Source organism: Myiozetetes cayanensis, unplaced genomic scaffold, assembly GCF_022539395.1.
Source record: "Myiozetetes cayanensis isolate MyiCay16 unplaced genomic scaffold, myiCay2020 scf2-11, whole genome shotgun sequence".
NCBI classification, from domain to species: Eukaryota; Metazoa; Chordata; class Aves; order Passeriformes; family Tyrannidae; genus Myiozetetes; species Myiozetetes cayanensis.
Genome location: NW_026087411.1, coordinates 73,882,426 through 73,898,563, shown reverse-complemented (window position 1 = coordinate 73,898,563; position 16,138 = coordinate 73,882,426). Strand labels below are relative to the sequence as shown.

General features: G+C 38.5%; 1 protein-coding gene across 1 annotated transcript; it reads right to left on the bottom strand.

Moving 5' to 3' along the window:
- Window positions 1-414: 414 nt before the first annotated feature.
- On the bottom strand, window positions 415-13,358 carry MCHR2 (melanin concentrating hormone receptor 2). Its single transcript, XM_050315708.1, is given in 3 exon segments — window positions 415-664; window positions 2,003-2,119; window positions 13,183-13,358. Coding segments are annotated over 3 exon segments (543 nt in total).
- Window positions 13,359-16,138: the final 2,780 nt, after the last annotated feature.

Genomic DNA, 16,138 nt, shown 5'->3' with positions numbered 1-16,138 from the left:
TGCCCCCCGCTGTCATTCTATCTTCTTATTAGCAGAGGACTACAGTTTTTAAAGCCTACTTTTGTCTCCATCCATTTGAAGGCAATCTATGTACAAATCGTAGAAAAGACAATGTCACAATAGCAAAGAATATTTTAGCAGAGAATCCCTCTTATAGGAGCTCTTACCTTGGAAGCAGTGGTGCAGACCCTCTTACATCAGCTTGACACTGCTGTGATTCCAGCAATAAAGCCACTTCTGAGTTTCACTTTCATGAAGGAAGTGAAATCAGGCCTATCAATTACAACCAATAAAATCTACACATGCACAAAGAATTTTTTCTTGGGAGAAGAACCTTCTTTCAAAAGCTTGACTTGAGAGTGTTTTCAATGATCTTGACATCCCTTCTGCCATCCTGAATCCCATATTTTTGCATCACTGGAGATGCTTCTGGAAGTTCCCACTAAGCAGGATGTAGAGAAAGGGATTAATGCTGCTGCTGGCATAGCTGAGGCAAATGGAGATGTAGTAGCTCACTTAGAAGGTCAGAGGCAGCTGAGAAACCTGAAGATTCATGAGCTGGATCACATGGAAGGGGGTAGTGCTTACCACAAACATGCTGATCAGAGCAAGCACCATCTTAGTGAGCTTCATAACTCTTTGCCTGGAGATACTGGTGGTGTAACTGCAAAACAAAGAAGAATTCTTAGTCAAGGTGAGAAATTGATAGCATGGATTGAGTGTAGTAATGAATAGAAATTATTTGAGACCAAGCAGTACAAGCAAAGGCCACGTCTCGAGAGCTTCATTTTTTTTTTTGCTGTTTGCACATTATATTTCTTCGGCTATGATCCCATGCCACACACAGGAGACCCTGAGAATTGTTTTTGTGTATTTGATTGAATACTAACAAATTAATTAGGAGCCCCTGGTGGTCTAGTGGTAAGGGCGTGGCGCTATCACTGCCGAGACCCGGGTTCGATTCCCGGTCAGGGCCACTCCCGGGCAGGTGGGGCTCGTTAGCCCTTAAAGGCAACCCACCTACGTCCTAAGGACCTCGCTGCCACCGTCCAAGCTCGCTTGGCCCCGGCAGATGAACCTTAGGATTAAAGGGTGGGCTCAGTTCCGCGCACACTGTGTCTCACCTAAAAAATCCAACGCGCAGGCTGGAAGGTATAGAGACCTTCCCCGGATCTTCGCTCGTGAAGACTGGCCATTAACAAATTAATTAAAAATACTTACTCTTTTTCAACATGTGAGCCATATTGCTTTGCTTCCCTTTTCATCTCTGCATTCTTTTGCTATCAACTAGAACAGAAATATCCAGTTAAAACATGACTATTATGAGCTTAAAGAAGACTTAGAACAAAGAAGCAAACGATCCTCCTGCCTGAAGAATTAAGACCCACACTCAAATGGAAATCAGCTTCCTTTCCATAGAAAATTGGCATGAGACAAAATCCAAGGTATGTTGTCCTAGATCTAAAACACTGTGGCCAGGAGCTGCTCTCACTGAAACTAGGAATTACGTTTCATCTGTTTCAAGTGTCAGTTTTCTTTTATTGCTTAGACTTTGTCAGACTGTGAATAGTGGCTAGAGCTTAATGTGGGGCTTGGAGTCCCTTTTCCACAGAAAGGACAATGCAACCTGGACAACCTGCATCTGATACCGGCAGCCAGATTCTCCCAGAGTTTCCTAATCCCTGAACTGAGAGCTTGGAGCCATGAGATAGGCAGGTGTCCTCCTGCAGCTAGAAGTGCAGGGTTGAGTTGTACCTTTTTCTTGTCCTGAACTGAGGACTCCAGGTGTGACTTTCTCCACAATGTTTCCTTCTAAATGACTTATCTTGGCTCCTTCCTTGCAATCCTAGTCTGTTTCCTGGGAGCCTAATACAGTGTCTGGAGGACTGAAAGGTACATGATGCAGTGCCTAAATATTGTTTTAGGACTCTTCCTTTTGCTCTGTTACATATAAAGCCTTTAAAGACTGAGCAGTGTGAGAGAGGCATGAATAATACTTTACTTTCCCGCTTTCTTGTTTTGCTGATACGTCTTCCATGTGTAACAAAATTAAAATATAGCAAATAAATATATCAATGGTAAAGGAAAAAAGAAAGTTATAGTAAGAGAAAGTGTATACCTGTAAAACAAAACACAAAAAGAGTAAACAAGGCTGTCAGACAAAGACCATCTCATAAATGTAAAAATTTATAAACAACATCTTCCATAAAATGGTCTCTGATTTGTGATTCTAGATTAGAGATACGTCGTAACAGCAAGTACCTAGAACTGCAAGTACTTCTAAGGATTAAAGTCTTCGCTTCTAGGAATATGGCTGATTACAAGAGAACCTCTCAGTTTTACAAATTCCTTATGTGTGTCCTTTTTCCAGCACTTATATAATTAGTGAAAATTCTTCCAAGCACTTATGCAGGGCACAGTCTGATTAGCCCCTTGATATTTTTCTAGTCTGATAGTAGATCAGTGGTGACCACTTTCTGAGTACAGCTTTTTCAAACATTTTTGAATCTGGCATTCTGGGACCAGCCATAGTCCTGGCCAAAAGCTACTGGGTTCAGACAGTATGTGACAGAGGCTGAGGATTTCCATTGTCCTGGATCTTGGTATTGCATTGTGGCTGTCAAACTCACTGTGCTCTGTAAAGTGGTTTGAAGAGAGCTGCAGCACTGCCTTGTGATGGCTTTGAGGTGATATAACCACCAAGGCAACCAGAAACAATCACCAGCCGACCTCACTTTGGTGCTGCGCAGGTCAGCTGCCACGATTTACTATACAAATATCTGACACAAATCAGAAGATCCTTGTCTGTGGGTGCTGGTAACATGTTGCCTGCGAGACCTCGGGTTGTTGCTCAAGGTCCTGTACTTGCTTTTCATAGATCAGATTCACCAGCCTGCCAGAACAGGGTGCTTGCAGCACCTTAGTTGCTTGTTATTATTGCCCTTGGGCCCTGATTAGGAGCCATTGCATAAGATGAAGAAAGATTGGTATTTCAGTCTTGCCTGAGTATGAGTATGAAATAGATATTTTCCCCCTAATTATTCAAGCTTTGTAACAATCAAGTTCTTTCACTAAATGAGGTTAAAGTAATGGTCTTCATTTCTAGAATCTGCTGCTTGGGCGTATGGTATCTTAAAAAGCTATGTCTGATTTCATGCAGTTATTCTCAGTCCTCATGATGGTGACAAGAAATAACAAAAATCCTCTGCATTTGTCGTGGCAGAACTACTTTGTACCATTCCTGGCACAGCTAGCTCTCTTGTTTCACTGGCTGCCTCATGGAAATAGCTTCTGACACTGATACTGCTTACAGGATCTGTGTAATTGAGGGTAATTTACAGGCTTCTCAGGTTCTTAAAACTTGTGATTGCTCCTCTTTTACACAATATTTGACCTCTTAGTCTCCATGTAAGCACAGTGTAAGCAAGCTTTCAGCTGGCTTTCATTTTTTAAGTGGTGCAGGCAATGACACCTCTATGCAAAGTAACAGAACAAAACTATAACTATTTTTCAATTTGTCAACGAAGCTGTTTCCAAAGAATGAATGCTGAAGAAAGTTACAAAGAGGTTAAAAAAAAAAAATTAAAAAATCAAGAAACAAACTGTGAGTCAAAGGAAGTATTTGTGAGAAAATGAAGATGTGTAAGATGGAAATAGGATGCATGGGGGAGGCAGAGAAAAGTGACATTAGTCATTGACAAGGGGTAAGAAGTGTCCTGAATCAGCCCCCACTCTTCCCACTGGCTGCAAAGAAGAAGTCAGGATATTCCATCCTGTGCTGTGCACCCTGTACACCCTGTGAATCACCTCTCAGTCATGCCTACTACCTGTCATTAATGAGAGACTGAACTTTAGCTGTTGCTTACAACTGGGTGACACAAAAGCTCATTACTGCTTTCATGTTCTTCCCTTAGCAGGAAGATTTCAATGAGATCTCCGTTTTGTTTCAACTTGTTCATGCTCAGGATATATATACACACACATATAATATATATAAATATACCTGTGTATACTATGTGCACAAATGTTTTCAAAACAGATTCACATGCAAACAGATTTACTAAAGAGTCTGTAGATGATGTCTACAGTTACTTTAGGGAAAAAATATAAATTAAAGGAGAGAGAGTGGAAGAGAAGCAATAGGGGTTGCTCCAGGCAAAGATCCTTCTCTATGTCTCTGCTAGAGTGCAGTACATGGTTTTCTCTGTAAGGCTTTTTCCACAGTTTTTATCAGGACTCAATTCTTACCAGTTGCTCATGTCAACGAGGCTGTTGGTGCTGTTGAGAGCGTGTTTTGCTGAGGCTGCACACTGACTTGCTGTTAAGTTCTGGGCATGCATGTTTTGGGGTCCACTAATGTCAACCAGAAGCTTTGATCACAGAGTAGGAAGAGGGAGGGGAAGCAGGGGTGATTCTCACGCTGGTGGCAGTCACTTCCCATGAGAACCCCCTGCAACAATGCTGTGGGGTTTGCAGGTGCAGGGCTGGGAGGATAGCAGTGCAAGATCCGCAGCGTGGGAACAAGGGGAAAGTGCTGCCCCAGAGGCTCTGGGAAAGGCTGCCACGGTGGCTTGGGTGACCAGAGCTGCTAGCAGAAAGCCAGATACCCAGCTTGAGAGAGAGGGTTGTGAGCAGGGGAAAGCCTGAGGCTCTTAAGGCACCATGTGACGTGTGGCTTAATGGATGATATCGCCTTTGCTCCAAGGACCAGAGCCCAGTGCAGCCCAAAACTTAGCAACAGTGAATGTAACTCTTTTCAGTGGCAACTGCAGTCTAGAAGTTATCAGACTAATGCAGTTTTTAATGAAATAAAGGATGTAAATGAGCACAGAGGATCATTAAAAGGAGGAACACAACATGCAAAGGAGCCATCTAGCCTGGGATGGGTACCGAATCCACATCTTCCAGCTCTAGAAGTGCCCATCACTACCTATCTGTTGGGTGGTCCTGGCTTTTGCTGTGTGGATGTTGTTTTCCTGGATACATATCTGAATTTTCGAAGTATTGTCACAAAAATAAAGGGCAGGTTATAATGATGTCTTCAAATCTGGTCTGCATAAATGTGTATTTCCCTAAGTATTGTAAGATGACTTTTCACACTTTCTGGATCAATTATTTTCATATACTGCTAGGTTAATTTACCTGGGTTTCTAATTTCCATTTTTAATATTTGTCTGACCAAAGGAAAAAAATTATTTAATGAACTTAAAGATGAAAAGGAAATCATTAGGATAAATGGAATGAAAATGACACCACAAATTCAATTCAATATGAAAGTACATCATTCTTTCTCTTGATAGAACTAAGACTTATTCCAGCCTGTTGTTCCAAGTTACCCTTCCTCAGACAGTAAGAAATTAATCTCACCCTAAATGCTTATCAAGAAGCATTTGTCTCCATTCTTTTGTAGCAGACGGACTCTATTTGTTGTTTCATTTTGGATGTAACTTTAATCTTTCCTGTTGTCTGATGATAAATTTGTGAAATGAAGGATGAGTGCTCCATTTGGGAAAATGTGTTTTGAAAGTAAGGGCTAATTTCCACTTCAAGCAGAGAGTGGAATTTAAGGGTAGACATTTGTCCTCATCTGACAAAACAGTTATCAGTAATAAAAGTCTTTTGTTGGGAAAACAGTGAAGAATACTTATCTGAGACAAACAATAAGGGGATTCTCTGAGAAGTGTCTCTGACACAGAAAATGAGGGAAGGAGGCAGTGATGGAGCCTGCCGAGCTCCCAAAAAGTACAAGGCAGCAGGTATGTGGTGCTTGTTAGCCATGCCTATTACTGCATTCCTTTTGACCTTTCTGCCAAACCTGCTGTTACAATGCTGCCTGGAGGAACATCTATGAGACCAGCCACCACCAAAGTGCATGATCGTGAAAGCCAAGGTGACACATGGCAAGAGGAAATATTTCACAGGAGCACGTGCTCCTAGTTAATGTTTTAGCTAACTGCAAATTATCTTGTCTGATTTCTAGCAAAGCCATAAACATGCAATCGTGTTTCTGTTATGACTATTGGAAACGGAGAGAGAAAATACGTCTTAGAGATTAGATCTTTTCCTCACTTTTTTCTTCCTGCCTCTGGATGCATCTTAACCTAATCCTAGGGCCTAACATTATTACTATGTACTGCATGGGCTGCTCAGGAGATTGCACTTTTAAAAGGCTTTTACCTTTTCCTCTGGCTAGGGTGTGTGTAACTGCATGTGAAGTGAAGCAAGGAGTGACCGAAAATGGCATGTAAGGAATGAGTAAATGGATTATTCCATGCCAAATCAAGTGGTTCTGGTTCTAAATGACTGAAAGCCCATGACTTTTATAGAGTTACAACTCCACCCTACCAGTGATACTGCCTTGGTAAATATTTCTTAGAGCAATATTACAGCAATGGGCAAACCAATAACACATTTTCTCATGCTTGTCAGTCTTGGCTGCTCCAGATGCTTGGAACACCTGTCTGTTTCTTTTCAGCTGTCACAGAGCTACTTACTCCAGATTTATCTTCCCAGCCTCACTTCTCCATTAACGTGTCTGCAGCTGTAAGGGTATGGGCTAAATAAATGTTTATGCAGCTCTCAAAATTTATTGGTACCTATGCAACTTTTAGATTTCAGGAACTTGTTCAGGAAACTTTTCCACTGCACAGAGATGCTTTGTAAAGAGGATATTCGCAAAGAGCAATTATTTATTATCTATTTCAATAGAAAACAGACACCTAGGACTAGCAAACTCCTAGGCTAAGTGTTAGTGCTCTTACCACTTCTAGATGACACCACTGGGATCTTTGCTGGACAGATGTCAATGGGAATAAAGAGGCAACTTAAGATTCCCTGATTTTTGTTAATATTTAGACCTCTTTGTGCTAGTGTTTCTCTTCTTGAACTTGTGAGGGGCTGTCTCTGCCTCAACAATCTTGTCTTGGTCTTCAGTTTATCTCACATGGGTCTGCTCTAGGTTCTTTTGCACAGCTAAGGGCTTAGCAACTTTCTCAGGATTCTAAGATTATTCTAAGCTGTGCCATACCAAAAGTACACTTTAAATTAGAGGGAACTGAACATCTATGAAGGGATTATACCTTTTCCTATAACCAAAGTTTGTACTAAAATTAGTCAGAAGAAGCTGAACTCTGTAAGAAGAGACCCAAATGGTGGTATTTTCCCGTGCATGCCCCAGTGGATTCATGCCATAGGGAATAAGATGTGCCTCACAGCCTCCTGCCACATAAAGAAAGTCCAACATGAGCTTTACCAGTTGCATCTTGTGTGCTATGATGGAACAAAGAGTACTGTGTCTTCTGAATCTACATCAGTCATTTTGAAAGTGTAAGTCTTGGCTCCTTCTTAAAAATGTCATTGGCCAAAGCATGCCTTTGTCATTTTAAAGTCGCTAACATTGTTGATTATAATGTTCATCTTCAATTAAATTCAAGTGGCATATTGTGACGTGCAAAGTGAAGATTTTAGAGTAGCACATCAGACTGGACCTTTTCACCCATCTTATAATTCCTCCTATTTCACCAGAGACAGCAACATTAGAGTACATCAATATTTGAGCTTAAGGAGATGATGTCTGCAGCACACAGTTCTGATTTCACCCAGGCCAGATTTGCATAGTGGTATTTTTGTTGAATAGTCAGATTTACTCCTCATGTACATGGTGATAATTTATATTACAATTTTTGTCTGTGCATAACTACGTGAATCCTTGTCCAGAGAACAGATGCTGTGAGTTGCTTCTTACAAAATTTTCTTTTAACCCATAGGCAAAAGTTGTGCTACCAAAGTTTCATCCAGGTTTAATTTATGTTATGTCTGTCTGTGGCATAAATATAAATCTGTATTAAAAAAATGTGTTTGATGTCAATTTAGGAAACTTTCTCATAAATTTTAATATGCATACTCAACTTGAATTTTTACAGCTTTCCTTAATGCTTTTTATTTCATATTAAACTGAGTAATGGAAAGCAAACTTTTATACATTGTATCCCTCATGAATTGACCCCCAAAGCTCCATGGAGAGAACAGCTGGTTTTGCCACTTCTTAAGACCTTATAAAGACATTTTATTTGCAAAAAGAAATGCTGAAATACTAAAATCTCTGTTGGACCATTGCATGACATAGTTCACTCCTATTATGAAGTAGAGGATTTATGGGAATAAAACCATTACACAGCAATGTGACTGATATTAATTTGCATGTGGTATTCATTTTATTCAGCTCAGGCTTCTGGAATCTGCCTTCTCAGGTCTGACCTGCTCCTGGCTTCCATTCTAAGTTCTTTTATTTTTGAGAAATATGAAAGAGCACATGAAGATGTTCAATGATGCATTAGTCATACAATTTTTTAACAGAAATTATGTAAATTATGTGTCTTAGTTTTATTGTGAATGTGGGATGATTTTGCAGTCAAAATCTGATAAGTTGCTGATTTTTTGGCAAAACTGCTAATTTAATATTTACATTTAATAAAGGCTCCTAGGTGGATTCAGAAGTACTTTACTGAAACTGTCAAGGACTAAACAGTTTGGGAGGTTGTTATCTGAAAATCCTTTGTTTCTCTTGGCTATAGCATCATAATTGTTATTAGGAGTGATAAAACTAAGGGGAGAGAAATAATTTAGACAGTTTTCCCTAGGTAAGTGTATAAGATGGAAAAATCTTCCTCAAAACAAAAAAGAAAGGTTTCTTTTTGGAAAAAGCACAAATCTGTTTTAAGACTTGGCTTTACATGGCATATAAATTATTTTTCATACCAGGTTTCGATATTCTGTCTTTCCTCATTAGGACCTCATGTCTTGTTCCTGCCTTAACACTTATTATTTTTTGCATAATTTTTTTCTCCAAACTAAGATTAAAGATACTACTATATGTAAATTCTTTAGAAATATGTGAAAAGACTGTCATTTGTCACATTACTCATATAAGAATACAAATAAATATAAGAACAGAGCTTTTAAAACTGAACTTTGAAGGAACTGATAATTTCTTGAGCCTTTTAAAACTATATGTCAGCCAAATTAGATTTCTAATATGTATCAGTGTAGCCACTTTTTCCATTTCAAAATTATGGATAACTTTAAATTTTCTACTTCTTTCTGTTTTCTGGTAATTTCTTCTCTCCTTCCCTTTACCAACTACATTTCACTACCACGGAATCATGCTGTCTTTTATGCTACAAATTCAATAGCAACTGTTCTTCCCATTGATGCTGTTTGTTTATTCCCATGTCTTCTTATTGATTGATCAGTGCATCGTGCTATGCAAAAAAGTTTGTCTTTTTGTTTTCCTCTATGCTTACTCTGACATATGGCAAGGAGATGACTTTGGTGCAAAGTAGACTTTTCTTTCCTGAATTTGGTTACTTTTTTCCTTAAGATCAACAGTATACAGAAAGTGTTTTTGAACTTTCTAGTTAATAATAACAACAACAACAAAAATTTTTGAGCACGCATGACAATGTAATAATCCATATACTGACTGTCTCTTCAGTAAAAAATTCAAGAAACATAACAGGTGCATAACGTGTTGCCACGAGTCATTATTTAGCCTCTCTAACTGCTATCATCAGAATTTATTTAGACCCTCCTGGACAGAAAGGTCTTCATTAACTTGAAGCTTAAGCATTAATTTGGAAGTGATCTTTCAGGTCAAAGAAAAGATAATTTATAGGCATTACGCATTTAAAACCATGAGTATATACCTTTCTTCCCATAGGAAAGGCGAAAATAGAATCCCTTGTGGGGTCTGCCTGCAGTAGCAAATAATACCAGCATTAAAGTCATCCTCCCATCTAGGCCCTTCTTCCCCTACAAAATCTGTTATCAGCAAACCAGCTTGCTTGACTTGGATAAAGTAATTTTAAATTTCCAGCTCTGATGTTACTCACGGTCCCCTTTCCTTCTGGATGTAAACAAATGTAGGTCAATTTGAATAGTTATCCCTTCTTCTGGTCGTATTTTTGGTTAGGTTTTTGCTGTTTGTTGGTTTTTTTTTTTTTTTTTTTCCTGTTAGGGTTTTTGGTTTTTTCTGTTCTTATTCCAGTCTTAATATCTTATTTTTCCAGGAAACAGCTGGTGAGAATTGTATTTCAGACCTTGTTATGAGCCTGGAAAATGGCATTAGCATTTTCCTCTTTTCCCTGGAAAGGCAAAGCCTTACATGTATTACAGCTGTGTGTGCTTTCACACAGCTTTAGCCTAATAACAACCCGTAGCAATCTCAGGAGCTTTTCTTCTGTTGTTTTCTGGCAACAGTTCTTCCTATTTAAAAAAAAATACTGGTAAGAAAAAGATTCTATGGGTGGGAAAAAATTTCTATTGCTCTAGCATCTTCTCTATTCTTTATCTGGTTCTTTCTGTTTGATAGTCTTACATTGTTTCACATCAGACACACATCCCCAGTGGATGTCACTAGGAATACTATTGACTCAATCCTACACTTTGCCACAGGTCTCTGAGGGAAAACATGGTATCTACCAATCAGTCCCTGAAAATTCCACATTAACTGATTTTCTCCTGAAAATTTTTTCACAAAACTTGTTTTTTTATCAACATTTCCTAGAACCCTCCACCCTTCAGCTATTTTTTCTCATGTTGTAGTTCTACTCATGAAATTGTTCTTTAGCTACCTTAATAGTTCCAACATGATAACATTAAAAAATCTTCTAATATTAAATTTACCTCTATGTAGAGGTTTCAAAAATTTTCTGTCAGTGACTCTACATTTGATTTCAAATACACCTTCTCCAGCTGAAGAATGCAGTAAGTGCCTTGACTCTTATTTGCAACCTCTCCATTTCAGAAAATGCTATTTTAACACTCACTATTATGTTACCTTATTAAGAATGAAGTTAATCTGAAAAGGAGTACTTTCAGATAATTGAAATTATATTTGATTCCCTTTACTCCTCTGTTACATAATTTTTCTTTAAAATATGAAGCCAAACTAATGGGGTGGTCTGGATTATATTTTCCACCTCCGTAAAAAGCCATAGTTCTCCAAGCAGCCACTCCACCAAAATCAGTGGGTTTACATAAAAAACTTGCTAACAGAACTGCAGGTCTAAGGACCAGCTTTTCTAAACTGTTGGGGTGAAGATTATTTGGTCCTTTGGGCTAACACAGAACCTTTGCAGCATTTTCTTCATCATTTTCTTTTTACTTAATAGTAGCATATCTCAATTCCCTGTATTATTCCCTAGGGATGAAAATAATTTACACAAGGAGGGCCAGCCAAAAGTCACTGAGTTAGTAATTTTAAAAATAAATCTCACTACATAGGCATATATTACATGCAAGGTTTACTAGGAGTTTCAGTTATTTCCTCCCAGTAAGATGCAGATAATATAATATTATTTTACACTTAAAAATGTCTGTCCCTAGCTGGCAGACTTGCAGATGAAATTGGGGAACAGAAATTCCAAGGTCCTTTCTTTATCCTTTTCTACAGTCAGTAAAGCTTTTGCTACCAGAATGTAAATAGCTTTCTACTTTATTAGAGAAATAATCTAGCTTCCTTTTCTCTTAAAAGAATTGTCTCTGTAATGTTAACAAAAGTAAAATGTTGGCATGAAAAAATGTGTTCAATAAAGAGAGAAGAAAGACAACTCTGAAGCAGAGCCACTGAGTACAATCAGATCTGTTTAGTGGAAGGTGAGAAGTTAACACGATTATTTTTCAAAACGTAGCTAAAATTTAAATGTACCTTCATCTACAGCATTTGAGGTTTGTGTCTTTTATGGTGTTAGTAAATACCACATTAACTTTTTAACACACTATATCCAAATTCTTTTCTTGAGTATAAATGTTCCTGCCCATAAATTTGAATGCTTATAATTTTCTCAAGTAAATATGGTTTAAATTATATTCCTTTTATTTCAAGTCATTGTCTGTGTCTTTTCCCTCTGCCTCTCATATTTTTATTTAAGTTAGACAAAGCCTTTTCACCAGGGGAAAATAATAATCTTTGTTCTTTGTTAGTTTCCTTCTATTCTATTATTTTAGAGACACTACAACTAATTTTTTCCCCCTTTCTATTCATTCATACATTTCAAAAGTCATATTGCCATTATGTTCACTTCAGACATACTGTTTTCACATTTGTTCCCTTCTGCATTCAAATTATGAACTGCAGTGTTCTTGAGTGCACCAGGCACTGACTTTCTGTTAGTTTCAAGGCAAGTATACTAAAGCCCAGAGGCTGACAGACACTTAGTCCTCCATTGGCCTTTGCAAATCTTTCCTATGAAAGCATGGGATGTAGAGGTGGAGTCCATCTGTTAATCCTTGCGGAGTGTGATGATTGTCAGCCTTATGTGCCATATTTCTTTATGTTGAGTTTGCACCACGGATAAAAGCCACTTTTTCAAGATACATGCTTATGGATTTAGAGTTTGTGGTAGCATCAGCCTGTTGAGAACAAACATGGTTTGTGGGTTTTTCTTCTCATACATAGGGAAAAAAACCCCCTCTGTTAAAATTAAGATATTGGAAGATTTTGGAGTTTTTTTCTGTAAAGGATGGTTGGGTCAGATTTTATGACTCCTCAAAAATAAACAACTTCAGCAGTTTCAATTTCTCAGCATAAAACAAAAATATCTTGAGGTATTAATTCCTACCATGTGTGAAACCTCACTGGCACTAAGGCCCATTTCCAGAAGTAAGGTGATGCTAGAAAACAGCAATGAGTTCTAGGAAGTTGCTGTGAATTGGCAGAAGTTAAAGTCTGTTACTAAAATAGTCTGGGGCAGAAGTGCAGTTTTCAAAGGAGACTATATTTCAAATGATCTTAAAAGAATTCTGTAGAACATTATAATCCCTTCTTATTACCATAACTAAAGTTTAAAGTTTAGCCTAACTTTTACATGTGCTAGAGGGAAGATTCCTGCCAATTCCAGTGGAAACCCAGGAAGAAGGCATGTATTTCAGTTTCCTTGAATGTGTTTGAAGTCATTAATGCACTTCAGTCCTTTCTTATAGCAGAAAAGGGTAAGCAGGCATAAATTACTGCTATCTATAGTCATGATTTAACTTTTCTTTTTTTAAAATAAGAAATAAATGTCAATGACTAAAGGGAACATGAAAAACTTGTTATCCTTGTCTTTGCTGGGCAATCCACTTCCTTAGTGCAGTCATCATTCATGCAATAAGTCTTATGAGGAAATGTATTCCATTCCATACCTTCTTATCGTGAACACAGTGAGGATATTTCCTACTAAACCTGTTGAACAGATAATCCCAATCAGAGAAGGAAGGATGATTGTCTCTGCAGCACTGATCACCTGGTGCCATCCACTCCAAGATCTCTTAATCAAACCTCGTGTACCATTCTGACAGAAAGACTGAAATTCACACATTCTTCAGTGATTTTAGGGTTTGGTTCTGTAGTAGCAATAGAAAATAAATTATTGATGGATGATAATTTGGATCTCAATAGTTAAGTCTCACATCTCAGTGTATACTACTGTTTAAGGATTATCTGCATTTTGTAAAAAAATTTCACAGAAAGATTTTGTACATTCAAGACTGTGCATGAAAGAATTGGATGATGTTATTTTCAAAATGAAATCTGTCATGTAGTAACTCCATTACAATTTAAACAAACATGAAATAATCCAAGATACACCTTCTAGTAATACAGTGTTTACTCTAGTCTCAGAAAGTGCTCTGTCAGCTTCTCTTGGCTGGAGTGATCCAAATCAACCTTCCAATCAAACCCTCAAATCAAATCCTCCTTCAGTTTAAAAGCATTCTTCCTTGTCCTATTGCTACATGTCCTTGTGAAAAGTCCCTCTCCAGCCTCCTTGTAAGCCTCCTTTAGGTACTGGAAGGCTACTATAAGATCTCCCCAGGGCATTATCTTCTCCAGGATGAGCAACTCCAACATCTCTCAGCCTGTTTCTGTAGGAGAGGTGCTTCAGCCCTCTGATCAACTTAGTGACCCTCCCCCTGTTGGTCTTATTCCAACAGGCCAACATCTTTCTTGTGTTTGGAGCCCCGGAGCTGGATGAAGTACTCCAGGTGGGCTCTCAGAAGAGCAGAGGGGAGGGGCAGAATCGTCTTGACCTGTTGGCCATGCTTCTTTTCATGCAGCCCAGGACACAGTTGGCTTTCTGGCTGTGAGTGCACAGATTGCTGGGGATGTCGAGCTTTTTGTCTACAAACACTCCCAAGTCCTTCTCCCCAGGGAAGCTCTCAATCACTTCTCTGCCCAGCCTGTACTTGTTCTTGGGGTTGCCTTCTTGAAAGTGATGAAATTTTGTTTCTTATTTCTAGGAAGAAATAAAATAATAAAAATTATTAAAAATAATGGAAATAAATAAATAAAATAAAATGTATGAGATTGTTTATAAACAGATGTATTAACAATTGGATGAGGGTAGCTGTGTTCAAAAGAAGAGAAGGGGAAAAGGAAAGTAATTAAGCAGAGGTTTACCTACTTGGCCAAAGAACTGAAAAAGAAATTTGAACTGCAGAATACCTGCCTCAGTTCTGTAAATGGTCACTAACACAGACCCTTTCACCATCAAGCAACAAGGCCATCTGCACCATGATGACAAGATGCTGGACAGGTGAGTAAGGTAAATGTGATTGCTAAAGTCATCCACTTATATCCACTGAGGCTGAAGGCCTTGATGCAGCACACATATCTTTAACGGTTGACATAACTTTTTATAAGGTTGACATTTTATATTGGATACTTCCCATTGTCCCACTGTCCCACTTGGCCATAGTGCTAAATTTCAGAACAGCCAATGAACTGGACACCAAGTCCAGTTAATCTTTGGCTTGCTTAGGGTCTGTCCTAGTATTTTAACCCACTGGGATGTTATCACAGAACTGGGATAATTGCTGCTTACGCTTCTTGTAAAGAGTTTGCATGGCAAGGCTTTGGTAGCGTGGGGGGTTCTACAGGTGGTGGTTTCTGTGGGAAGCTGACAGAAGCTTCTGCTGTGTCCGACAAAGCCCATGGCAGCTGCCTCCAAGATGGACCTGCCACTGACCAAGGCTGAACCTGTCAGCAACAGTGGTAGCACCTCTAGGATAACAGATTTAAGAAGGGGAAAAAGAGTTACTGTGCAACAGCAGTTGCAGCCAAGAGGAGTGAGAATATGTGAAAGAAACATATCTGTAGACACCAAGGTCAGTGGAAAAAGAGGAGAAGGAGGTGCTACAGGCACCAGAGCAAAGATTCTCCTGCAGCCCATGGTGCAGACCATGGAGAGGCAGGCTGTGCCCCTGTGCAACCTGACAGACAAATCTTCAAGACCAGGTAATAGCTAAGTGATATCACATTTACTTGTCAAGTATAATTTTTTTTTCCTCCTTTCTCTGTGATGCACTGCCTACTCCCAGGAGAGGTATGAAACTTTCTGGCTGTTCCTCCTCTGCTTACAACATTTTCTTTCTTTCCTTTCTTGACTTCTTATGTAGTCTATGCCTACTTGGTTGTATTAGAGACAACTGCAGATAATCTAGATTTACACTTTTTGCAAATACTCATCTAAGATAACATCTGTAACTTTTAAAACCCACTACTAAAATTTTCTTGTTTTTAATAAGACTTCCTATCCAAAATAATAACCTTGAATTTACAAACCATTGTCGTATAGACAAACATGTATCCTTTTGATAGATTCTGTTCTTTGGGAAGGTGGGGTGGAGGGTGTGGTGAGGTTGGGCTGCAGATGGAATACAATGGCAGAAACCTAGATAATACTGAAAATTTTGCTCAATATGTGACATTTTCATTAAGTCACTGAATTTTAATGACATCATAACAGAAGATTTGCTTGGAGATTTCTATGTAGGACCAATGCAAATTCAATAACAGTAATGTTTTCAAAGTTTTTTTTTCTGTAAAAACCTTAACTTCTCCTTAGCTGGTACTATAAAGTAGATATTTATTGAACCTGAGTTAAACTATTAATGGAAGATATTTTTCTTCACATGGTATGACTTGAATTCACATGAGTCTGATATTAAAGTGTGAGAAAATAAGGCAAAGTGTCAGGAGAAAGTATTCAAACACAATACCCCCGCCTCATTTTTAAACCTTATGTTAACGCTTGATGGTTATGCTGCACAACAGCCTTTTTGAAAAAATCCTATCTATATTTCATTTTTTACTCAATTT